Source organism: Canis lupus, chromosome 2, assembly GCF_048164855.1.
Source record: "Canis lupus baileyi chromosome 2, mCanLup2.hap1, whole genome shotgun sequence".
Lineage (NCBI taxonomy): Eukaryota > Metazoa > Chordata > Mammalia > Carnivora > Canidae > Canis > Canis lupus.
In genome coordinates, this window is record NC_132839.1 from 33,540,326 (window position 1) to 33,566,222 (window position 25,897).

The 25,897-nt window shown below is 36.1% G+C and overlaps 1 protein-coding gene across 10 annotated transcripts in view; it reads left to right on the plus strand.

Moving 5' to 3' along the window:
• The window catches only part of HERC2 (HECT and RLD domain containing E3 ubiquitin protein ligase 2), a 243,305-nt gene that overhangs the window by 96,022 nt on the left and 121,386 nt on the right, over positions 1-25,897 (plus strand). For 9 of the 10 annotated variants that reach the window (XM_072795339.1, XM_072795287.1, XM_072795331.1 and 6 more), the window contains 16 exons: positions 3,818-3,996; positions 5,378-5,562; positions 6,750-6,905; positions 7,589-7,774; positions 13,145-13,315; positions 13,988-14,091; positions 15,136-15,286; positions 17,423-17,637; positions 17,914-18,046; positions 18,146-18,273; positions 18,354-18,549; positions 21,321-21,454; positions 21,981-22,154; positions 22,233-22,369; positions 22,490-22,641; positions 23,410-23,601. In XM_072795339.1, the coding sequence (XP_072651440.1) occupies positions 3,818-3,996; positions 5,378-5,562; positions 6,750-6,905; positions 7,589-7,774; positions 13,145-13,315; positions 13,988-14,091; positions 15,136-15,286; positions 17,423-17,637; positions 17,914-18,046; positions 18,146-18,273; positions 18,354-18,549; positions 21,321-21,454; positions 21,981-22,154; positions 22,233-22,369; positions 22,490-22,641; positions 23,410-23,601 (2,593 nt within the window). The remainder of the gene's footprint in view (positions 1-3,817; positions 3,997-5,377; positions 5,563-6,749; positions 6,906-7,588; positions 7,775-13,144; positions 13,316-13,987; positions 14,092-15,135; positions 15,287-17,422; positions 17,638-17,913; positions 18,047-18,145; positions 18,274-18,353; positions 18,550-21,320; positions 21,455-21,980; positions 22,155-22,232; positions 22,370-22,489; positions 22,642-23,409; positions 23,602-25,897) is intronic. The other variant, XM_072795295.1, reaches the window with a different exon arrangement.

Genomic DNA, 25,897 nt, shown 5'->3' on the forward strand with positions numbered 1-25,897 from the left:
TAACTTTCTCAGTTGTGTTGAGTAGAAAAAGTGGTTTAAAGTTTCATTTTATAGATGTGAACATAAGTACCACAGAAGTATGTGATTTGCTAAGGTGTCGAGACAAGCGAGTGGCAGGCTTGCTGACTCCAAGCCTTTTTTTTCTTTATCTTCCCACACAGCTCTGTATGACAGCTTGCCTGATGGGAGCAGTGATAGTGAACAGGCACAGGCAGTCCACATGTGGCTCAGACAGAAACCTTGACATGACACAAGTGGGATTTTTTGAACCTATTAATTAATTTTAAAAATTTTATTATTATTATTTATTTATTTATTTTTCTTAGTTTCAGGGCTAGAATTCAGTGATTCATCATTTGCATGTAACACTCAGTGCTCATTACATTAAGTGCCTTTCTTTATGCCAGTCACCTTCTCTTTACCCATCTCCCCTCAATAGACATTTCTCCAAGATGACATACACATGTCCACCAGACACATGAAAAAAATGTTCAACAACACTCAGCGTCAGGAAAATTCAATCAAAATCAAGAGACGCCACCTCACACTAGTTAGCATGGCTAAAATTAATAAGTCAGGAAACAACAGATGTTGGTGGAGATACAGAGAAAGGGGAAACCTCTTATACTGTTGGAGGAATGTAGACTGGAAAACAGTATGGAGGTTCCTCAAAAAGTCAAAAATAGAGGTACCCTACAACCCAGCCTTTGCACTAGTAGGCTTTTATTTAAAGGATATAAACATAGTGATTTGAAGGGGTACCTGCACCCCGATGTTTATAGCAACAGTTCCAGGAGCACATGGGTGGCTCAGTGGTTGAGCATCTGCCTTTGGCTCAGGTCATGATCCTGGGGTCCTGGGATTGAGTTCTGCCTCAGGCTTCCTGTAGGGAGCCTGCTTCTCCTTCTGTCTATGTCTATGCCTCTCTGTGTCTCTCATGAATAAATGCATAAAACCTAAAAAAAAAAAAAAAAAAAAAAGGCAGCAGTGTCCACAAATAGCCAAACTATGGAAGGAGCTCAGATGTCCATCAACACATAAATGGATAAAGAAGTGGTGTATATATACACAATAGAATATTACTCAGCCATCAAAATGAATGAAATTTTGCTATCTGCAATGATGTAGATAGAGGGTATTATGCTAGGTGAAATAAGTCAATTAGAGAGGGACAAATACTATATGATTTCACTCTTGGAATTTAAGGAACAAAACAATTGAACATAGGGGAAGAAAAGGAAAAATAAAATAAGATAAAAAGATGAAAATCGAGAGGGAGGTAAACCATAAGTGATGCTAAACTCTACAACCTATTAATTTAGTTAGCAAATGTTTATTCTTCATTTCCTTTTGGGGGGATTGTTGGAGGGGAGATGTTGCTGGGCTTCAGAGGCTATAGAGATATATAGATTGTGATCTATATAATAACTAAGGTACCTAAAATAAAAGAAAATTAAGGGCCATTTATTTTAAAACAAAATTATTAGTAATCTACAAAAAGGCATAAACAAAAATCTCATCATTTAGGAATTACTACTATACCAGTATCTGTTGTTAACAGTTTTGGTATATAGTCTTCCAGACTTCTAAAGATGCAGATGTTTACCGATGATACTGAATACAGTGCTAGAATTAGTCTCAGTGGCTTATCAGTTTGCATCTTTTTTACTCACCACGTTGCCATGTCTTCTATGTTGAATATTTTATTATACTCATTTATTCTGTTGCTTTGGGGAAGTCTGTCATATGGAAAGGGAATTCCTTCTTCTTCTTTTTTTTTTTTTTTTTATTGGTGTTCAATTTACTAACATACAGAATAACCCCCAGTGCCCGTCACCCATTCACTCCCACCCCCCGCCCTCCTCCCCTTCCAACACCCCTAGTTCGTTTCCCAGAGTTAGCAGTCTTTACGTTCTGTCTCCCTTTCTGATATTTCCCACACATTTCTTCCCCCTTCCCTTATATTCCCTTTCACTATTATTTATATTCCCCAAATGAATGAGAACATATAATGTTTGTCCTTCTCCGACTGGCTTACTTCACTCAGCATGATACCCTCCAGTTCCATCCACGTTGAAGCAAATGGTGGGTATTTGTCATTTCTAATAGCTGAGTAATATTCCATTGTATACATAAACCACATCTTCTTCTTTTTTTTTTTTTTAAACGACCTTTATTGACCATTTATGTTTTAGATATTTTTACTACTATACATAATTATTCTTATAGATTAGAAGTCATTGAGTATAAGAATGTTTATTAGGAAAATGTTCTGGAAATGAAATTGTGCTGGGTCAAAAGCATGCATATTTTTGATCTTTCTGATTCATGTTGTCTTCTTATTCTTAAGAGTGGGAGGCCCAGTTACAATCCCACCCCTGAAATTGGGTCTTCATCCCGACACCCCTCAGGACTGGGAAAGGCTATTCATGTTGAGACTGTTCTGGCTTTTGTCATTAGAAAATAAGGCCCAGAAAGAGAACTTTTTTTTGCTTTTTCATAGTAAATTTGGTCACTAGAACAATGCTTGGTATGTCCTCAAGAATATTTATTGCATTTGACTGGCAAAGATACCTCCTATTTTTTTTTTTTTAATAATAGCTTTATTGAGATCTAAGTCACATACTCTAAACTTTACTCTTTTAAAGTGTATAATTCAGTGACTTTTTTGTATATTCGCAGTGTTGTGCAACCATTATGACAACTCTCAGAACGTTTTCATTACTCCGGATGCCGCTTAACAGTCATCTCCCATTCCCTACTCCTTCCTAGCCATTGACGGCTACTAATGTACTTTGTGTATCTGAAAGATTTTCTGGCACTGAACTTTTCATATAAATGGATTTATACAATCTGTGACCTTTTGTGTCTGGCTTCTTTTTATAGCCTAGTGTTTTTCAACGTTTATTTATGTCGTACTTCATTTTTAAAAATTGCTAAATAATATTCCTTTGTTATGAGTATAGCACATTTTGTTTATCCGCTCATCAGCCAATGGACATATAGTCATCTCTACTTTTAAGTTATTATGAAAATGCTGTTATGAACATTTGTGTATAGGTTTTTATGTGGACATATGTTTTTTCTTATAGGTGTATGCCTAGGAATAGAGTTGTTTAGTTTTATGGTAACTCTATGTTTAATGTTTTGAAGAATGGCCAGATTTTTTTCTTAAGTGGGATTTCCAGTAGGAATGTATGAAGGTTCTAGCGTTCCACATCCTTGTCAATCCTTGCTACTGTCCAGCTTTTCTATTATAGCCATCCTAACAGGTGTGGATATCTCTGATGACTAATGATGTGGAGCATCTTTTCATGTGCTATTAGCCATTTATATATCTTCTTTGAAGATATGTGTATTCAAATCCTTTGCTCATTTTTAAATTGGTTTATTTATCTTTTAATTGTTGAGTTATAAGAATTCTTTTTGTATTCTGACACATGCCTCACGAAGAATATATCCTCTCATTCTTGGGTTCATGTTTGCAAAACAGATAGACTGTGCATGTATGGGGCAGATCATTGGGTATTTTTGAGATCAGGAGTGAAGGTTTTAGGTACTTCCCAGAAAGAAAGCAGCTAGAGACCATCAGCAGTGAAAGCCTGGACGTTGGATTTGTAGGATAGTCGGTTTAGAAGCTGAGCACCTGAATAATGGGATTTCAGACAAGCTGGGATGGGCCAGTGTCATCGGGTGGTTTGTGAGTTAGTGCACAGAGGCTGGGATATCTAGGCTGGGAGATCAGGGCTTAGCTCATGGTGCTTTCACCCTTGCTGCTAAGATAACTGGTAACCAGTTTCTATTTTATGAATTACAGGATATAGAAGCCAAAAAAGAAGCACAGAAGGAAAAAGAAATTGATGAACAAGAAGCCAGTGCCTCAACATTTCACAGAAGTAGGACTCCATTGGATAAAGATCTTATTAATACAGGGATCTATGAATCTTCTGGAAAACAGTGTTTGCCTTTGGTTCAGCTCATACAACAGCTTCTTAGGTAAATAGTATTAGATATATTTTTACAGGATTATTGGTTTTCACAGTAAAATAGTGAGATCTAGCACTAGGATCTGAAAAATGTGTTTGGGAGGTGAGGAAATACTCTGAAATTTATCTAAAATAGGTTTTGGGGTAAAGAGCAGACTTTTTTTGAGTTTTTATTTTAATTCTAGTTAGTTAATATACAGTGTTCTTAGTTTCAGGTGTAAAATAAGGTAATTCAGCAGTTTTATAAACTACCCTGTGCTCATCACAAGTATACTGTTTAATTTCTATCACCGATTTAACCCATCACCCTGCCCCCATCCCCTCTGGTAACCATCAAGTTTGTTCTCTGTAATTAAGAGTCTGTTTTTTCATTTGTCTCTCCTTATTTCCCCCTCCACTCATTTGTTTTGTTTCTTAAATTCCACATATGGGTGAAATCATACAGTATTTGTCTTTTTCTCTCTGACTTATTTTGCTTTGTTATTTTCTCTAGTGCCATTCATGTCATTGCAAATGGCAAGATTTCTTTTCCTTTTTTTTTTTTTTTTATGGCTGAATCAATATTGTGTGTATATGCCACATCTTCTTTATCTATTCATCATTGATGGACTTTTGAGCTACTTCCATAATGTAGCTATTGTAAATAATGTTGCTATAAACATAGGGGTGCACATATCCCTTTGAATTAGTGTTTTTGTATTCTTTGGGTAAATACCCAGTAGTGTGATTGCTGGTAGTTCTATTTTTAACTTTTTGAAGAACCTCCACTGTTTTAAGAACAGACTTTTAAATTACAGATGAAAGGATAGGTTAGAGTATGTGAGGTAGAACTAGAGATTTTAAAGATTTTCACACAAGAGAAAATTGGAGTTTATGAGATAAACAGGAAAAGATTCTTATTCTCATGAGTAAGCAATAGATGCAAATGAAAATCATGATAATTATTATTTTTTAAACTGTATCATTACCTCATTGACTTGTTAGGCAGATGCATAAATGATAAGTGAATCTTGTCTTTAAGAGTGTCACATCTATATGTAAAATGCAGCTTTGGACAAAAATAATGACACAGTTTCCCACACCCCCACTGCCCCCCAATGGTCTGTTCAGAAGTTTTCTATCATTTTGGACCATTCCACACAGCTTTTAGGAGCACATTTGTAAAGCAAAGGGCATCATTATATCTTTTGTAACTTCTGTCTTCTCTGCTCAGTTTTGACTGAGGTTGTCTTTATTGCAGACACATCTAACACATATTTGAGGAAGGAAGCCAGCTGTAGGTCATCTGAGTGTATGATCTGTATTTCTGATTTTAGTTTATGTTGTGATTTCTTAATAGCTTTTTTAAACAGATATAATTTTAATTTTGCAATCCTCTTTCCCCGGCATAGGAACATTGCTTCTCAGACAGTAGCCAGATTGAAAGATGTTGCTCGTCGGATTTCATCATGTCTAGACTTTGAGCAACATAGTCGTGAAAGAACTGCTTCATTGGATTTGTTGCTGCGCTTTCAGCGCCTTCTTATCAGTAAACTTTATCCAGGAGAAAGTATTGGTCAGACCTCAGATATTTCTAGTAAGTTGCTTAAAATTAAAATGTCTTTGTGTATTTTGCTCTCTGATGTAGGCTTTTTGACATCCCTATTCTATTCTACCTTCCCAGAAATGTAGTTCTTATACTGTTAAATGTACCAATTTGGGGCGACTTCAGGTAGGTAAGTGTAATATGTGGAATGAATCATCATTGGAGGAAGGGTGGGTCTCAGTTATAGCACTGGTTTATTAGCTGCTGGACATGAGACTAAGTAAGTCTCCTGGAGGGTGTAGGTTGCTCACTTATGGAATGAAATAACATCAGAGGATGTCTATGAGAATTAAAATAGGATGATACGTAAGGGCTCAGCTCTGTGTATGACATAGAGTAGAGTACTTTCCATAAGCTCCAAAAGTAGTAGGTGGCTCTCTGTAAGTTGGCTTTCTCTGTCAAGGATGGAAAGGTCTGCTGCTTTTGTTAATATTTTTATAGATAGTATATTTTAAAATATCTTAGTTCCTGAAAGAGTTAGGCATTTGTAGATGATAGAAAATTTCAGGTTGATATAAGTGAACTTACGTCTAAAGAGGTGCCCATTTCAAAGACATAAAGTCACAAGGACTGAAGAGTCATTAAGAGCCATTTAGGAAGAAAAGTTGAAAGATTTTATAAGATTGAAAAATGCCTAATGTTGTTCATTGGGAGTAATTTGCAAGTGTTAAGACTTGAATTTTGATGACATTTATATTGGATATAAGATTTTAACTATATAAATTATGACTTTAGTTTTTATACAACGTTTATACTTTTTTTTTTTTTTAAAGATTTTATGTATTCATGAAATACACAGAGAGAGAGGCAGAGGCTTAGGCAGAGGGGGCGAAGCAGTCTTCTTGCAGCGTTCCTGCAGGGCTTGATCCCAGGACCCCAGATCATGACCTAAGTCAAAGGCAGATGCTCAACTACTGAGCCACCTAGGTGCCCCTATACTTTAGTATTTATACCCAAAGTTTCTAGGTAGTACAGTGTATAAAAATTGACATAACCAAATTCACTGTTTCTCATACTATGTGATATAAAAAGAGCCAGGGATTAAGGGTTAAGCTTCTGTTTGAGATTATTATTATAGGTAAAAGATGTATAGATGAAGGTGAAAGAGTAATCAATGCAGTTTATTTACAAAGTAAATTTTAATGGTAAAAATGAAAAATTTTAAATCTTTCTTGAAGGTCATGAGCTTATGGGTGTCGGTTCTTTACTGAAGAAGTACACAGCCCTTTTGTGCACACACATTGGTGATATACTGCCTGTGGCAGCCAGCATTGCTTCTACCAGCTGGCGACACTTTGCAGAGGTGGCCTGCATTGTGGAAGGGGACTTCACTGGTACCTTTTTTATATCCTACCTTCAGATATGTGTTTATTTTCATAGATTGAGTAGACTTAAAATTTATCCTTTTCTGATAAACCTGCATGCCTTTGCCCCATACATTTTCTAATACTATTGGCCTTTTTTCTTTTGTTTTTTCACTTGCTGACAATTCATTTGTTAAGTAACCTGCTGCAGGAGTTGTATCACTGTATAAATGTTATTAGTGATTTAGAGTTATATCACCATTATTAACATTTTAATAATGAGGTCACTAATAATTATCTAATTTTATTTCAGCAGCATAAAAATTAGTTGCCCCTTTCAGGACCTTAATAAATTCCAGTGTTGCTTAATATGTTAGTTAATTCTATGACAGTAGAGCATTATTATTGAGTGCTTTTTTTTCCTGATAATAAACTTAGTTTTCTGGAAACAGTTTTCTGAATATAAAACTCTAGTTAATACTTCTATGTTGAAATAGTGTTTTTGAAAAGCATTCTTGTAACTCAGGGTTCCATTTGATATTTTATCTATTCTTTCAAAATGAAAGATAAAATAATCTTGTAGAGATGTGCTAAGAGACAAGCATTCCTTATTTTGTGATTTATTAGAATTGTGTGAGCTTAAAAGTAGTTTTGTAGGATACATGCTTTATTTAGATCTTAATGCTTTTTTTTTTCTTTCTTTTAAAATGTAGGTGTTCTCCTTCCAGAGCTAGTAGTTTCTATAGTGCTTCTGCTCAGTAAAAATGCTGGTGTCATGCAGGAGGCTGGAGCTGTCCCTCTGCTGGGTGGCCTTTTAGAACATCTGGATCGGTTCAACCAGCTGGCACCAGGGAAAGAAAGGGATGACCATGAAGAGTTAGCTTGGCCTGGCATCATGGGTATGGCTGCTTAGCTTACAGAACTTCCATTCAGGAGAGTTCTATCTTAGCTAGCCTATTCCTGCCTTTTTAGAGTACTTCACAGAGAGACCAATTTTTGCCATTTTCACTGATGGTCGTATAAGTGGAAAATGAAGATAATTCAAATCAGAAGAGATTTAAGTTATATTTAAGGAAGATTTTTTTCTTAATAATGGTTGTTACTTTGTGAAATGGACTATTTTAGAAAGTTCTGGAAAGCCCTTTCTTGAGTGGTGTCTCCAGAAGGTACTGTCGGAAGTGATTAGATATGGCTCAGCTTGGGAGGCAAACATCAGTGTGGGATGACTTTCTGAACTCATTCTATCTGACGTTACAGAGTTATGGAATTCCCATAGTTAGCTGAGCACTTGGTCTATAGTGCTTACCAAATTAGAATAGAACTTGTTTTTTCAAAGTTTCTAGCTTTGACATTTTTGAACCTAAGTCTGCGTTACCATATGTATGGTTCTGACTTTCTGGACTCATAGAATTAAATTCAATTTTTTGGTTCAACTTTTATTTTATAGGAAAGCTCAAGGAATGTGGGCTTTTTCTTCTCCCATTATAAACTGTCATATTGTAACATGGGAGCTTCAAGTAAGAAGTAACAACTGTGCTGAAGAAAATAACATTAGAATGTCAAGCATAGTTTTTAACTTTTTATATCACTAATATTTTTAGTACCATTCTTCTACTTTTGTGAATTTAAATGTTACTTTTGTCTCTATACTCAGTATGGTTGAGGGCATTTAATCTGATTAGCAGTTTAAACTCATTAATTTAAAGACATTTTTTGTGTGCATGAAATAAAACACATACTCAAAAGTACAGAGAACAATGCTGTGATTGATCATAGAGAAAATAATTTAACATCCATCCAGATTAAGAAGTTGAATGTTGGCGGGACCATCCTACACATCAAAACTGCTTTTTGTCTTCTGAAAGATTCCCCTCTCTGATCTTGTGTGGTCATTGGTCTGCTGCTTCTCTTGACCATTTTATCAGACAGGCATGTACCCCTTAACAATTTAGTTGTTTAAACATTCTTATGTCTATTTCATGGTAGTTTATAGGGTATGCTTTAGTACAAATGCCAGGTTTCCATAGTGATTGTGCTGATTTTCATCTCTATAGAATATGAGAGTTTTCACCGTTCCACTTCGTTGCCAAGAGGTCAAATGTTATTTTTTCCGTAGGTCTTTTGTCCATGGGGTCATCATACTAGCACTTTTGGGTGAAAGGACTGTCCTTGATCACTCTTTGGGAGTACCACTTTTGTCTAAATAAGTTGACTGCCTCTGTCTGTTTCTGATCTTGCAGCTTCCCTCTTTGATTTCTTGCACTTTGATAGCACCCTCTAGTGAATTGTTGAATGGAAATGGGATAGTGGGCAACCTTGCCTTGTTCTTAGGAACAGAAGAAAAGCTTTCCAAATTTTGTACATGAAGTATGAAGTTTGTTAAGGGTTTTCTTTGTAGAAACCTTTAAATATTAAGGATGTTCTCTTTTATTCTGCTTTACGTAGAGGTTTTAGTTGTGATTGGATATTAGATTGCATCAAATGCTTTTCTGCATCTCAATGATCATTTAACTTTTCCTCTTTTTTTCTATTAATATGTGAATTATTGATTTGTGTGTGTGTGTGTGCTGAAACCCGGGATCGAACCAGGGACGAATTATTGATTTTTCAAAAATTAAATCAGTTTTTTCCATTTTGGGAATAAAACTACCTAGGTTATATTGGTCATATTAATATACATTATTGGTTTGTTTTTTTTTTCCCCGACATTTTGCATCTGTATTTGTGAATTGCAGTTTTATTTCTTTTTAATGCTATGTAGGTTGCTTATAATCACCACTCCTTCACTAACAAAGAAGCTGTAAATTAGGAACATGGGAGCTTCCCATGCAGCCTCTCAATTCGTTTATGATCTGTCAGTTGAGAATGTTAGCTAGTTGGGAGAAACTTTCTGATGGATCTGATAGTACAAAAACATAATAGAGTTATGTAAGTTTTGGTAAGGCGGTTGTGTTAGTCTGTTAGAGTTATGCTCTTCTTTTTTTAGGAGGGTATGTATAAGATTGGTAGAATTTGCAAGATAATCATCTTGATCTGTAGTGTTCTTTATGAACAATTTCTTTTGATTTGAGGGTGGGAGGTAGAGGAAACCCCCCCCTTTTTAAACTATGATAAAATATACCTAACGAAATTTATTTTAACCATTTTAAAAAAGTTTTCAGTTCTCTGGCTTTAGATACTTATGTTATTGTGCAACCATCACCACCATCCAGCTTCAAAACGTTTTCATCTCCCCTCAATTGAAATTCTATACCTATTAAACACTAACTTCCCATTCTCTACTCCCCCTCAGCCCTGGCAACCACCATTCAACTTGAATACATGAATTGCATTACTCTAGGTAGGTCATACAAGTGGAATCATATAGTATTTGTTTTTTGGTAATTGGTTTATTTTACTTAGCATGTCTTCAAGGTTCATCCTTGGTTGAAATTTTTGGTTGCCAGTTTTAAAATTGTATCTATCCCTTAAAATTGTTTTAAAATTGTATCTATCCCTTCCAGATGAATCTCTGCTCTCTCCAACTGCAAAATACCAATGTATACAGTTAAGTGTTGTGTGTGTTATCATATGCAGAAAAGAATGTTCTTAGAAAATTTTACCTGTTTTAATAGGCACTTTCTCATGTTTTCCACATCTACTGGCTCCTCTTTAAGGGCAAACTCAGCAATTGTACTGAGGAGTGCAGACTGTGGATATATTTTGCTTCAACCATTTGTATTTGTGCACACCTGTAACTGTACTCATCATTGGCTGCCATTTGACACTTGGGTTGTTTCCACTTTTTGGCTGCTGTGACTAACGCTGCTATGAATATAGGCATGCAAACATCTATTTGAATCCGTGCTTTCATTGCTTTTGGATATGTAGCCGACAGTGGAATTGCTGAGTTATATGGTAATTCTATGTTTAACTTTTTGAAGAACCCCACCATGATGTGTTCTATAGTTCTATTCCATTTTACATTCCTATAAGCAGGGTACAAGGAAGGGTTCTAATTTTTCACATCCTTGCCAACATTTGTTTTTTTGTTTTGTTGTTAATAGCCATCCTAATGGGATGAAGTGGTGTCACATTGTAGTTTTGATGTGATTTTCCTTAATGGTTAGTGATGTATATCTCTTCTTGTGCCTATTGACCATTTGCATATTTTGGAGAAATGTCTATTCAAATGATTTTCCAATTTTTGAATCAGATTTTGTGGTTGTTGAGTTGTAGGAGTTGGTTATAGTTTGTTATATATTCTGGATACATATAATTTACACCTATTTCTTCTCTGTGTGGATTGCTTTTTCAATTTGTTGATGGTGTCCTGTGATGTTTAATTTTGATAAAGTCCAACTTACCTGTTTTTTCTTTTGTTCCCTATGCTTTTGGTGTCTTATCCAAGAAATCATTGCCAAGTCCTATGTTATAAAAGTTTTCTCCTGTTTTATTTTTCCCTAAGAGTTTGATGTTTTATAGTTTTAACTCTTTAGCTCTTTGATCTATTTTGTTATTGTTTGTATATAGTGTAAAGTAAGTGTCCAACTTGATTTATTTGTAGTTGGATATTCAGTATTCCTAGCTCCATTTGTAGGAAAGATTGTCCTTTCTCCATTGAATGGTTGTGGTACTCTTGTCTGAAATCATTTGACCATATATATGAGGATTTATGTCTGAGCTGTGTATTTTGTTCCATTGACCTAAATGTCTGTCTTTATGCAGGTGCCACACCGGTCTTTATTATTTCTTCTTTCTTAGGGTTTAATCTGATGTTTTTCTAACTTTTAAAGAAATGAAAACACAGATAGTAGGGAGAATAGGCTAATTAACCTGGGTTTACCATTACCAACCTCTCCTGCACTTATCTTATTGATTGATTGCATGAATGATTGAATCATCTTAAGCATATCTCTTTAAAACATTTTGACAGGTACTACCTGTTAATGATCAGAACTTTTTTTGGTGATGAAACCATAATGTTATTCTGTCCAAAATTAATGATTCTTCAGTGTAACATGTAATCCATGTTCAATTTTCCTGCATTATCTAAAAATGCCTTTTTGTTGGTGTGTGTGTTTTTTTTTTTAATTTAGAGTCAAGATCTAAACATGTTTTGCATGTTACAGTTGGTTGATACCCTTCCATTCTCTATTTCCTTTAATGGTATAACTCTAGGCCTTCTCTCCTCTTTGGTCATACTATTTATTTGTCAAAGAACCAGGGCATTTGTTCTGGAGAATTATACATATCATGATTTTGGTTGATTGCTCTCTCTTCTTTTGGTCTAATGTCTATTGGTTATACTCTCCCTAAATAGCTGGTTATATGTATAGGGTTGATGAGATTTGAGTACAGATTTGGGTTCAGTTTTGGTTAGAGTGTGTCTGAGGTCATGATGTGTGCTTCTTGTTTCATTGCTTCTGAGGCCTGTGATTCAGGGTGACCCCACCTTCAGTTCTGTTCCCATGGACCAGGGAGTTCATATATATAGTCTTACCTCTATAATATCCCCTAGCAGCCTTGCTCTCACAATTTGCACAGCTTAGGACATGATCCTAACTGGATTCCCCTCCTCAATCATCTCCCCTTATCATTTCTCAAATATTGAGTTGGTGTCCTAGTGCTTGCAAAGGTGACCAATGAGGTATCCTCCCTCCCTCCCTTTTCTTCCTCAATCCCTCCTTTCCTTCCTTCATATTGTCTCTTTTCATTTTTCTTCTTTTGTATCATTATGAGCTCATAAAATTTTATTGATTTGATATTCACTAAGTTTTTAGCTTTTCTTTTTTCCTATCATATATTCTTAAAGGTATAAATGCCCTCAAACATTTATTTAGCTATATAAGTGTTGTTCTATAGTATTTTTATTATTGTTCATTGCATTTTTTTCCATAGTCATTTTTTTCTGGGAATTTTGGATGATTTATGTTTCATAATTTTCAAATTTGTAGAGAATTTTTATTTTTGTTACTTATTTGTAATTTAACTGCATTATAGTCAGTGCACATACTCTAACTTTATTCCTTTGAAATTTTTAAGATTTATTTCATTGCCTGGTGTATGGTCAGATTTGCAATTCATGCTACTCAGGTGATGTTGTTTTTGGTATTTGTTTTATAAATTGTTACATATCTTCAGTGCATTTTTGCTTGTGGTATTAGTTATAGTTAAACCCATAGCCATTATGGTTATGGATTTGTCTGTTTCCATTTATAGTTCTTTTGCATGATTTGTTCTGATTGTTTTATCTATTGATTCATTGATTTTGGTTTCTGTATATACAGAGTCTTTTTTTACAGGTCAGAACTGTAGAAATAATGAGGAGGTGACACAGATACGCAAAGCTGATTTGGAGAACCACAATAAAGATGGAGGCTTCTGGACTGTGATCGATGGGAAAGTGTATGATATAAAGGACTTCCAGACACAGTCATTAACAGGAAATAGTATTCTTGGTAAGGCTTCACTTTCCACTTCATGGTTAAAAGTTGTAACATGTACCATTTTGAGCAGAGCATTTGGCTTTTAAGTGATTAGTTGAGTTTTGCTCCAGCCTCTATACATTTTAATCTGCTGGTAACTCTGATGTCTGTCCTATCAGTAAATTCAAGCACATTTGAAGAATTTCTCATCATTGTGCATTTTTTGTTTGTGTTTTTTTCAATACTTGTTGGAACTTGTTTCAAGTCCTGAGTTGGCCCATGCAGCTTTGGGGGAGAGAGAAAGATCATTATACTTTGATAACCCTCACTTTGAAGTTAACCTGCCTTATCTATTTCCTACTTGACCGACCTTCCTTCCTTCCTTCCTTCCTTCCTCTTTTTCTTTCTGTCTTCCCTCCCTCCTTCCCTCCCTCCGTCCTTTCCTTGCTTCCTAAAGATTTTATTTATTTATTTGACAGAATAAAGAGGTAGCAGCAGAGGGAGAGGGAGAAGCAGGCTCCCCGCTGAGCAGAGACTTGCCCAAACATGGGATTTGATCCCAGGACTCTGGGATCCTGATATGAGCCAAAGGCAGACACTTAACTGACTGAGCCTCCCAGGAGCCTCTCCTACTAGACATTTCTAATGCAGGTATCTGGGCAAATAGCATTGAAGTAATACTGCTTTTGTTCTTTTTTGCTTTAGCTCAGTTTGCAGGGGAAGACCCAGTGGTAGCTTTGGAAGCTGCTTTGCAGTTTGAGGACACTCGGGAGTCGATGCATGCCTTCTGTGTTGGCCAGTATCTGGAGGTGAGGCTGTGTGCAGTAGGCCTCATCATGGATGTCAGGGGAGAGAGATCCTCTCCGTATATCTGTGATAGGTGGTTTTTGCCCTGAAGTACTGATAGCTGGGCCTTTTGATGTGGGGATGGATGTCATTAAGTGACACATATGAACATATGAAGATCTTTAGAGATTTCTTTGTAAATGAATTTACATTTTTTCATGTTAAGATTTACGAAGTATTGGTCTTGAAAAACCATTTCAAAAATTGTTAATTTGTTGTAAAGGTGGACACTTTTCCACACATAAAAAAGAAGGTAACCTTTGGTCTTTACAATTTCATTGTAAACTTATGTAGAAATTTGAAATGCCTTATTATCTTGGTTAGGTTTTTTGGGAAGAGCTATCTAGTAGCATAACTCTTTAGAATAGAAGTATGTCCTACATATGCTTGAGCTTTGGAATTTATATATTGGGATTGGTTTTCCAGGTATGAATCCAGAAGTAATAAAATTTATTAAGTGCCACTTAATGCTTTCATGAAGGGGAAGATTATAAATTATCATCTAATACGAATGACAGAGTTTATTTTCATTTGAACACTTTTCTAATTGGGTTTCCTTTTTGTTAGCATAAATTTATTTCCTCTGCATATGTGGTCATAGTTCACTACGCACAGCAATTCTTGTTATATTTTTGGCTTTTGGGGGGTTATTTATGCATGTAACAATACAGTATATGTTCTGAAGTATTGTTACAGTCACTCTGGAAACTTCTTTTTGACTTTGTAAGGAATTCTCTAGTTAATTTGTTTATATGAGCTTTGATTTTATCACCAGTAGAACTGTTTACTGTCTGCTTTGTAGGGTGTGTGTGGTTTATATCTTCTGTTATTTTGGCAGCAGCATGAGCTCACTATAATAGGATATAGAAGGAGAGTGTCCAGAGCATCTGCTTCTCTTCCTGATGAAAGTTTGTCTTGTTTAGGGATATTAGCTGTTGCTCTTTTTGGTTTTATGTTTTTAATTAACCCTGTTTTCTCAGACTCCTAATGAAATTTATCTTTCCAAGCCTGACCAAGAAGTTGTTACCATACCAGATCTGGGAAGTCTCTCTTCACCTCTAATAGACACAGAGAGGAATCTGGGCCTGCTTCTCGGATTACATGCTTCCTATTTGGCTATGAGCACACCACTGTCTCCAGTCGAGATCGAATGTGCCAGTAAGAAAAATTTTGCTTTCTGCTAACAGCTACTTTAGCTGAGCTGTAAGTGCCATTTAGAATAGGAGAAGAAGAATCAGCACAGTTGTTGGTGAGTAAAAATAAGATAGTGAGATTAAGAGACTAAGCCAAGTAAATAGAAATAGCTGTAGTGGCTTTCATTTGCTCTCATGACCTGTGACATGTGACAGCCGGGGAAGCTAACAGGTGCATTGGAAGATTGTGCTATGTGTGCTCTGACTTTTGCTTCCTGTGACAGATGGGCTTAACTGGGCTGTCGTTTCTATGTGATATGGATTGGTTATTTCTGTTGGTAATGGCATTCTGTTTTAGAATTGTGTTTTTACTAGACTCAAATACATTTTGGGATTGTAACCTTTTTAATCACCTTAAGTGAAAAAATTTCTCCATTTAAGGTGGATTAAAGTTCTCTTTGTGTATTTGTACATTTCTCAATCTACCAGCTATTCAGCAAGTATCTGTTGAGTAACTTACGAGTTACCATATGAGGTGCTCAATGCATTAGGCATGGAATTAAACATATCTCTGCCTTTAGGTGCTTTTTATGTGATGATGAGCCAGATATTATCATAGATCAGTACGCAGTGTGGTAGAGGATAAAATGGAGACATTTATAACTGGTTCTGATGGGGAGGAAAGCCACATCAGAGGTGGAAGAATCATGAAATTGGAGTCGCAGCAAACTGGCTGTATGAACCTTATGGGCAGAAACACGTGTGTGAGGGACATTGTTGAGAAAAGTGGGGCTTCTAGTTATTCGTGTATGTGTACCGTCAGGAGAGAAGGCTAGTGGGCAGTGATAGCCATGGTACCTGGTCAGCTCAGCCTTCTGGAGCAAGCCTTGGTGTGCATGCTGGATGTTCTGCTTGTAGAGCCTTTGGGGGTGGCGGGGAATGGACTCATCCTCTCCCTCAAAGACTTGTAGTACTGTGGGGAAGATAGGCTTCTTCTAAATCAGCAAAGAGGGTGGGAAATGAGAAGAGTCAGAGTAAAGAACAGAAGATGCTATGGGCTCTAGTGAATGAGGGCCTAACCTACTCTAGGGCATCAGAAGCCACCTTTAGAGCAGTATTTTTGAGTGATTAGAAAGAGTTTTAAATGTAGAGATCTAGGGAAGGTCATCATCAGATTTGTGTTTTAGAATTAATGTGGCACTTTGGAGAATGTTTGTGAATGCTCTAATCGCTAAATTTCCATTAAAAGAATGTTGAGTACATCCCAGATTTAATTGCTTGGGTTTTGGAGGATTATTTTGATAGCACAGGTCATTGAAAAAGACTTGTAGCAATGTACAAACTGACTTCACTTTTTTGATCAACCTTTCTTTACTCCAGTTATTATAGCAGTTAGAATGAGCACTCATATTTGCACTGAGAGATAGCATGTTCTTAGAGTCTGGCCATGCTCTACACAGGTCTCCTTTATAGTCGACTGGATTTCCGATCTCCCAAGGATCTCTCTTACTAAGATCCCATGTTGTATGTTTAGCAGTCTGCCATTTTTATTACTAGATTATGCTCTAGGGAAATATGGCTTGCCCTGACTGTCTTTGTAGATCCCTTCTCACGTGCTGTTTTCCTACCTGGATGCTCAGTGTTTTTGTCTTTATCTAAATCTCAGCTCAGTTGTCACTTCCACAGCAAATTTTTTACTGAATCTTCGAATAGTGGAGGTTTTGCTGCTGACTACTGTTGTGCCCACTATAGTACTTTGTAGCATACAGTTATCCCAGTTCAAGTTGAATGATTACTTGTATAAGTGTTCCCCAAATGCTGCTCTCCCTGTTAAAATGCAAAGTCCCAGTCTTCACACAGTATTTGTGGTACCTGTCAGCTCCATGCTTGACCAAGTGTCCGAGTAGATGTTGGACTGGAACTACTGTGTTCTGACACCATGCTTACAGTGTAGTGAAGAACCGGAACTGTTTTCATACAGATACAGGGAAGTATAAGCTAGTTTCTGTAAATATGATAGATAATATGACTCTTTAATATGGGTGATGCTGAATTTCTCCTCCTAAATCAGCTATTCAGTTCTTTATCTTTTATTTCAATATTTATTTCTGAATAGTGCACACTCAAGTTTCTTTTTAATGTTTGCATATGTATTTTCTAGAGTGGCTTCAGTCATCCATCTTCTCTGGAGGCCTACAGACCAGCCAGATCCACTATAGCTATAATGAGGAGAAAGACGAGGACCATTGTAGTTCTCCTGGGGGCACTCCTGCCAGCAAGTCCCGACTCTGCTCCGACAGACGGGCTCTGGGTGACCATTCTCAGGCCTTCCTGCAAGCTATTGCTGATAATAACATACAGGATCACAATGTGAAGGTGAGGCCTTCGTTTACTTTAGAACTTTGATGTGTGAATACCTTTATGTTTTTTGGTTGGCTTAGCACAGACTTCTTTTTTCTTAGCACAGACTTTATTTACATATTATTTGTGGGGCTGATTTTTGAGGTAAGAGGCTGGTTTGGTACAATATGCCAGTGATGTTTTAGAAGCATTGCTGATTGCGAGTATATCAGAAATTGTGGCATGTAGTTTGGAATTCGTAATGGCATGTTAGGGTAGCTCTGAAGTTACCTCCAGCTGTTTCCATTACAGGACTTTTTGTGTCAAATAGAAAGGTACTGTAGGCAGTGCCACTTGACCACACCAATCACATTTCCTCCTGAGCATCCTGTGGAAGAGGTTGGCCGCTTACTCTTATGTTGCCTTTTAAAGCATGAAGATTTAGGTATGAAGCTTGATATCTTAGCTATACTATAAATTTTTTGACTGACATGCAATATGCATTCATTCTTACCTTGCCCCTTGTTTAAAATATCTTTTGTAGGTCACGTGGCATTATCTTTAGTTCATGCAGGAACACTTGGTATAGAGCAAGTAAAGCACAGAACATTGCCTAAATCAGTAGTGGATGTTTGTAGAGTTGTCTACCAAGCAAAATGTTCACTCATTAAGGTAAGTACATTTTTATTCTCTTCTGTGCTCCGCAGATAGTTGGTAAAATATTTGGTATCTTTTCATGTTTAACTTTGTAGACGCATCAAGAACAGGGTCGTTCTTACAAGGAAGTCTGTGCTCCAGTCATCGAACGTTTGAGATTCCTCTTTAATGAACTGAGACCTGCAGTTTGTAATGATCTTTCTATAATGTCCAAGTTTAAATTGTTAAGTTCTTTGCCCCGTTGGAGGAGGATAGCTCAGAAGATAATTCGAGAACGAAGGAAGAAGAGAGGTAAGAATGTAAAAGGCAGGTAAGTGCTGTCAAAGTGTGTGCTTTTCTGCCATACAACTGAGTCTGTGATTTGAGTGAAGCTATTCGCTACTGGTCAGTACATGTGGATTTTCATGACTGCCATCATATTTGTTATGTGTATTTATGATTAAATATACAGATCCTGGGGATCCCTGGGTGGCTCAGCGGTTCAGCACCTGTCTTTGGCCCAGGGTGGTCCTGGAGTCCCGGGATCGAGTCCTGTGTCAGGCTCCCTGCATGGAGCCTGCTCCTCCCTCTGCCTGTGTCTCTGCCTCTTTCTCTCTCTCTCTCATGAATAAATAAATAAAATCTTAAAAAAAAAAAAAAAGAAAAAGGTAAAGCATTTAAAAAATATAACAGATACTGCTTATTTTTCCAATATCAGATAATGATGCTAAGATTGAGGGTGTTATGATTTGGTAACTAGTAAATTGATACTGAAAAAGGTAAATGCTATAAGCTTTGTTAAATTGATGGGGAAAAGGAAGTATTCTTTTTTTTATCACTTGTCCTGGTAAATGAAATATATGGCAGTGTTTAATTTTTCAGTTAATACTGCCATTCTTGTAAAGAAATGTTTTTCTTTGGAAGTATTGAGTATTCCGATACATGGAGAATTGTTATAAAAGTAGCTAGAAGAGGAGTTACTAATATTTTCAGGAAGCAGATATGTAGTTGCTGGGATATGGAAAAGATTTTTTGCCTTAAATGACCAGAATTTGAATAAAAGTACATAAAATACTTGGAATTTGGTTGATTATAAATATGTCTACAGAAACTTTTTTTCTTTTTTTATTTTTTTATTTTTTTATTTTTTTCTTTTTTTAAAAATATTTATTTATTCATGAGAGACACACAGAGAGAGAGGCAGAGACACAGGCAGTGGGAGAAGCAGGCTTCTTGTAGGGAGCCTGATGAGGGACTTGATCCCAGATCCTGGGATCACACCCTGAGCTGAAGGCAGATGCTCAACTGCTGAGCCACCAGGCATCCCGGAAATTTCTGATTATATTCTTATGAATTATACTGATTTATTCACAGATCAGCTTATTAAACAATATTAATTAGTTTTTTTAAATTACTGAGTTTTTGATGCACATGAGCAATGATGTCATGAAAGATTAGCTTGTGTTAGAAGCCATCCTGAATTGATTGTTCTTGAGCAAACTGTTAAGCCACAACAATTGCCTGAATCTGAGAGATGCTCCAGGTCAGGAGATCATGGTAGGAATGCTTCTGAGATCTTTGGAGCAGAGGCACAGGCTTAGGAGACTGCCATTGCAGCGTGAGGGAAGATGATGCCCTCACCACCCGGCTCTCACCTCCACAGATTCTGAGCCCACATTGTTACCTCTTAAAGTTTCTTGTTTTGGGTTTAAATATTTAGTTGTGTTATGTTTGAAGGTTTTTTTTTTTTTTAAGAAATTTAAGTAACTTATAAATGATTAATATTGCTGGTGCTGTATTAGGGCCACCAAGAGCACCCTTAAATTTGATGATTCACTGATATATGGCTCAATAGGACTCAGAAGAGCTGTTATACTCATAGTTATGGTTTATTACTTTGTAAGGATACAAGTTAGAATTAGTAAAAGGAAAGGTGCATTGAGAGAAATCCAAAGGAAACTGGGCCTAAGCTTCTAGTGGAGCTGTACAGAACCATGCTTAATTCTCTCAGCAGTGAGAGACCACATGTATGAAGGGCTGTCAGTCAGGGATGCTCGCCTGAGCCTTGATGTTCAGGATTATTATTGGGATCAGTCACATAGACATATGGGCCTGCATGGTTGCTCTTAGTTACTTAAGACTCAAGTCTCCACAGTGTAAACAGATAATAACCATATGTCCCATTGTTAGCATAAACTGTGTGGTCATATGGCCCCAGACCTCAGGTATACAGAAACTCTTATCAGGCAGAACATCAGTTCATAGGAGCTGGCCAAGTGCTGAAGGGACAGTCTTGGGAATTTGTAGGGTTTGGGCAACCTAGACCTGCTGTGTTAAGTGTTTTACTGCCCAGGTATATTATTAATTACATTGTTTATTATATGCTGAGAAGAAATAGACTAAAATTCTTAAAAGGGAGTAAAAATATGGAAGCAACAGCACATATCACATTGCAAAGTCAATAGAAATTTCCCTAATTAAAGAGACTGACATAGTAAAAGACATCTAGTTAATTCACTTGCACAGTGATGATAGAAGTCATTGCCTGGTTCAGAGTGGGCCAGCTATGGTCTGAGGAAAAATGCAGCCTGCTGCTTGCTGTCTATTGCCCGTGAGCTAAGACTAGTTTTGCATTTTAAATTTTTTTTAAATCAAAAGAATAATAAGTTTAATAAATGGAAATTATATGAAGTTTAAATTCCTGCATCCATGATTAAAATTAGCTGCTTTTCATTCTGCAACAGCAGGATTGAGTATTTGCAATAGACTGGCCTGCAAAGACTAAAATATTCACCATCTGGCTCTTTAAGCAAATGTTTGCTGATTCTGGGCTTCCCTTTCCGTAGGATCTGCCCTATCATAGCACTCTTACTGTCTTTCTGTTCATGATGTGAAATGACAATATTATTATTGAATGTCATGTGAAAATAATGATAATTTTTACTAGCTTTTCAGTTGACAGTGATATTTGCATATTTGTTTTAGTAAAATATTCAGGTGCTTTAACTTTATGCAGATTTAATATATCGTAATTTAAAATTATGTTTAAATGATTTTATAATTAATGATGTTTTTAATCATAGTTCCTAAGAAGCCAGAATCTACTGATGATGAAGAAAAAATTGGAAATGAAGAAAGTGATTTAGAAGAAGCTTGCATTTTGCCTCACAGTCCTATAAGTGTGGACAAAAGACCCATTACAATTAAATCTCCTAAGGTAAAGCATTTACTATGATTTTGAGGCTGGCTAAATAAAAACAAAGCACCTACAAAGGAACCCACAAGTATTGTCACTTTATTCTTCATAGAGAGTGTAGCATGTTACTGAAAGTATAGATGACAGCCCCAGTCACACCGAACACACTTGATTTATGGTGTCCTGGTCAGACTGATAGCTGGAAAAGTGTTTCCTTTTACATTTAGAGGTACATTGTATCATTATTCATTTACCATTCATTCATTGAATGTACTTTTTGCTCCAGAAGCTGTCCTGGTCTTAGGCTATTAATATGAGTGGTAATTTAACTTTGTCTATTCCAAACTAAGTAAATATAGAGATTATAAATTCATTTATAAGCCTATTTATGGCATAGTTATTTTTGCCATACATTACGTTTTAATATAAAGTATTTTACTAATTTTAACCTACTTCTATGTATTTGTATTTTATTTGAGTAAGTGTTTTAGAGTACAAGTTAATATTAATAAGCAAACTAATGGTGAAAATGGTTTTCCTTTGTCAGGATAAATGGCAACCACTGTTGAGTACAGTTACAGGTGTGCACAAATACAAATGGTTGAAGCAGAATGTTCAAGGTCTTTATCCACAGTCTGCACTCCTCAGTACAATTGCTGAGTTTGCCCTTAAAGAGGAGCCAGTAGATGTGGAAAAAATGAGAAAGTGCCTATTAAAACAGGTAAAATTTTCTAAGAACATTCTTTTCTGCATATGATAACACACACAACACTTAACTGTATACATTGATATTTTGCAGTTGGAGAGAGCAGAAGTTCGTCTGGAAGGGATAGATACAATTTTAAAACTGGCAACCAAAAATTTCCTACTTCCATCTGTGCAGTATGCTATGTTCTGTGGATGGCAAAGACTTATTCCTGAGGGGATTGACATAGGGTAAAACTTCAGAACATTTTTTTTATTAATTAAGGGAAATTGTGGCAACAAAGCATTTTTTCTATTCAAGTTAAAAATCTGGCAATATTCTAAGTAATATTCTCTATCTTTCTTTGAAAGGGAACCTCTTACAGATTGCTTAAAGGATGTGGATTTGATCCCACCTTTTAATCGGATGCTACTGGAAGTAACTTTTGGCAAGCTATATGCTTGGGCTGTTCAGAATATTCGAAATGTTTTGATGGATGCAAATGCCAAATTTAAAGAGCTTGGTGAGTTAAAAAAAAACATCTTCTTAAAAGGCTGTATTAAGAATGCTGTTGAAGTGATGTCAGTGATCACATTAGCATTATTTTACAGTTTGGCTCTTAATTATAAGTTGTAGAAACTCTCAAATGCTGATTTTTGCTCTTTGAGAAGACTAATAACTTTGTACATTAGAATAATAATTTTTTTAAGATTTTAATTATTCATGACAGACACAGAGAGACAAAGAAGAATAATAATCTTTTTTAAAAAAACTTTTATTTAAATTCAGTTCAGTTAATATGTAGCGTATTACTTGTTTCTAGGTACATGAGAATAATTAAGGTGCTTTAAGCTTTCTGAAATTTTAAACAAAACTTTCAAAATTCAACAGAGGACATAATCTTCTTGTGTATCACTGATGCCATAAGCCCTAAAGTTTGTATCCTATATTAATACTTAATTTCTTGGGTAGTTTAAGTACCTGCAGAGAAATGCTAGCATTGGTCTTGTGGAAGAGAAGTGAAATATGACTGTTGTATTTGAAATGAATAAGCCACCAAGGCTATTCAGAGGAGCAGTGTGATAAGTTTTGCAGACAACTAAAAATGGGTATATGTGGATTGATGGTGGTAGGATTATTGCAAAGCAGTGCATAGCTAGCTGCCTGATGTCCATGCTTTTTGGAAATACACTGAAAAACAGAAATTTTAAAAAATTGCTACTACTTTCTGCATCATATATGTTTTTATATCCACACACAAGAAATTTATGTGAGTGTCCATGCTTTTTAGGTATCCAGCCTGTCCCCCTACAAACCATTACCAATGAGAATCCATCAGGACCAAGTCTGGGGACAACCCCACAAGCTCGCTTTCTCCTGGTGATGCTCAGCATGCTCACCCTGCAGCATGGAGCAAACAACCTGAACCTCCTGTTGAACTCAGGCATGCTCGCCCTCACACAGACAGCACTTCGGCTTATTGGTAGGTTGGCACTGCTTTAAGTGATTTATGAAAATGTCAAGATTTTGCCTTCATGTCTTCTTTCTTTATAATTTCAAAATAAGAGTGACATAAAACTTACCCTCTTAACAACTTTTAAGTTTATCATTCAGTAGCATTAAGCACATCTACAATGTTGTATAAGCATGCCATTATCTAGTTCTGTAACTTTTTTGTCACCTCAAATAGAAAGCCACACCCAGTTAGTGATGATTCCTGATTTCCCACTCGCTCAGCTTTTGGCAACAACAAATCTGCTTTATCTCTGTGGATTTCCTTATTCTGGTTATTTAATATAAATGAAATCCAATTTTTAGCTTTTTGTATCTGGCATATTTCACTTAGCATGTGTCAGTACTTCATTCCTTTTTATGGCTAAAAAATATTATATTGTGTGAATATACTACAATTTATTTTCCTTTCATCCATGGTTGGACATTTGACTTGTATCTGTCCATTGTGAATAGTGCTGCTAGGAGCATTTATGTACAAGTTTTTGTTTGATCACCTATTTCTAATTCTTTTGTTCTATATCTAGGAGTGGAAGTGCAGGGTCATATGGTAATCCCTACTTTTGGTTGCTAAACCCCCAGTCTTTGCCATAGCATTCCATTTTCCATTCCCCCCAGCAATGGAAGAGGTTTCCAGTTTTTCTACATCCTCACCAACACCAGTTATTTTCCTTTTGAGAGGTGGGGAGGCAGGAATTGAGTCCATCCCAGTTGATGTGAAGTGGTATCTCATTGTGGTTTGATTTACATTTTGCTAATATAAGGCCTTAAACATCTTTATACGTGCTTGTTAGCCATTTGTCTTTCTTGGAGAACTTTTTTTTTTTTTTTTAAGATTTTATTTATCTATTCATGACACAGAGAGGCAGAGAGGCAAAGACACAGGCGGCAGAGGGAGAAGCAGGCTCCATGCAAGAAGCCCAGTGTGGGACTCAATCCCGGGACTCCAGGATCACACCTGGGCTGAAGGTGGCGCTAAACCGCTGGGCCACCAGGGCTGCCCTCTTGGAGAACTATTCAGAACATTTGCTCATTTTTAAATTAGGTTATTTGTGTTATTGAGTTGTAGGAGTGCTTTATATATTCTGGATACTAGACCATTATCAATTAAATGATTTGAAGATACTTCCTCCCCTTCTATGGGTTGTATTTTGTTTTACATTGATGCACAGAAGCCTTAAATATTGATGAAGTCCAGCTTATCTGTTTTTCTTTTGTTGCTTGTGCTTTTGATGTTATGTTCAAGAAACCATTGCCAAACCCAGGTCATGAGGATTACTCACTGTGTTTTCTTTTTAAAAATTTTATAGTCTTAGTTCTTATATTTAGGTCTTTAGTCTATTTCTAGGCAATTTTTAATATGGTGTGAGGTAAGGACTCCTTTTATTTGTTTTGGTTATCTAGTCGTCCTAGTACCATTTGTTGAAAAGACTTTTTTTCCCCAAGGTCTTGGCCCCCTTGTCAAAAATGATTTGATTATAAATATTTTGGTTTATTTCTAGACTCTATCTTGTTGGTCTGTATGTCATTATGCCAGTACCACATTGTTGTGAACACTAGCTTTGTGGTAAGTTTTGATATCAAAAAGTGAGTTTTCCAACTTTGTTTTTTTTCTCAAGATTATTTTGGCTCTTTTGGGTCCTTAGGATTTCTATATGAATTTCAGGGCTGGCTTTCTCATGTCTGTAAACAGTAGCTGTTGGGACTTTCTAGAGGTTGTATTGAATATATAGATTGCGTTGGGTGAGTATTGCTATTTTAACAAATATTAAGTCTTCCTTTCCATGAACTTGGGATGGCTTTATATTTATTTAGGTCTTCTTTCATTTCTTTGAGTAGTATTTTATAGTTGTATTGTTATCAGGCCTCAAAGAGTGAGTTAGAAAGTGTTGCTTCCTTTTCTATTTTTAGAAGAATTAGAGAATTGGTATTAATTTTTCTTTGAATGTTTGGTAGCATTTACCAGTTAAGCCATCTGGTTCTGGGTTTTTCTTTGTTGAGAGGTTTGATAATTGATTCAGTATTTTTATTTGTTATAGGTCTATTCACGTTTTATATTTCTTCTTGAGTCAATTCAGATAATCTGTGGTTCCTAGGAATTTATCCATTTCATCTAGGTTGGCTAATTTGTTGGTGTATAATTGTTCATAATACTCTTTTAGAGTTCTTTTTATTTCTGTAGAATCAGTAGTAGAGTCCCTGGTTTCATTTCTGTTTTATTTTTTGTCATCTTTTTTTCTTTGTTTAATCAACCTAAAAGTTTGTCA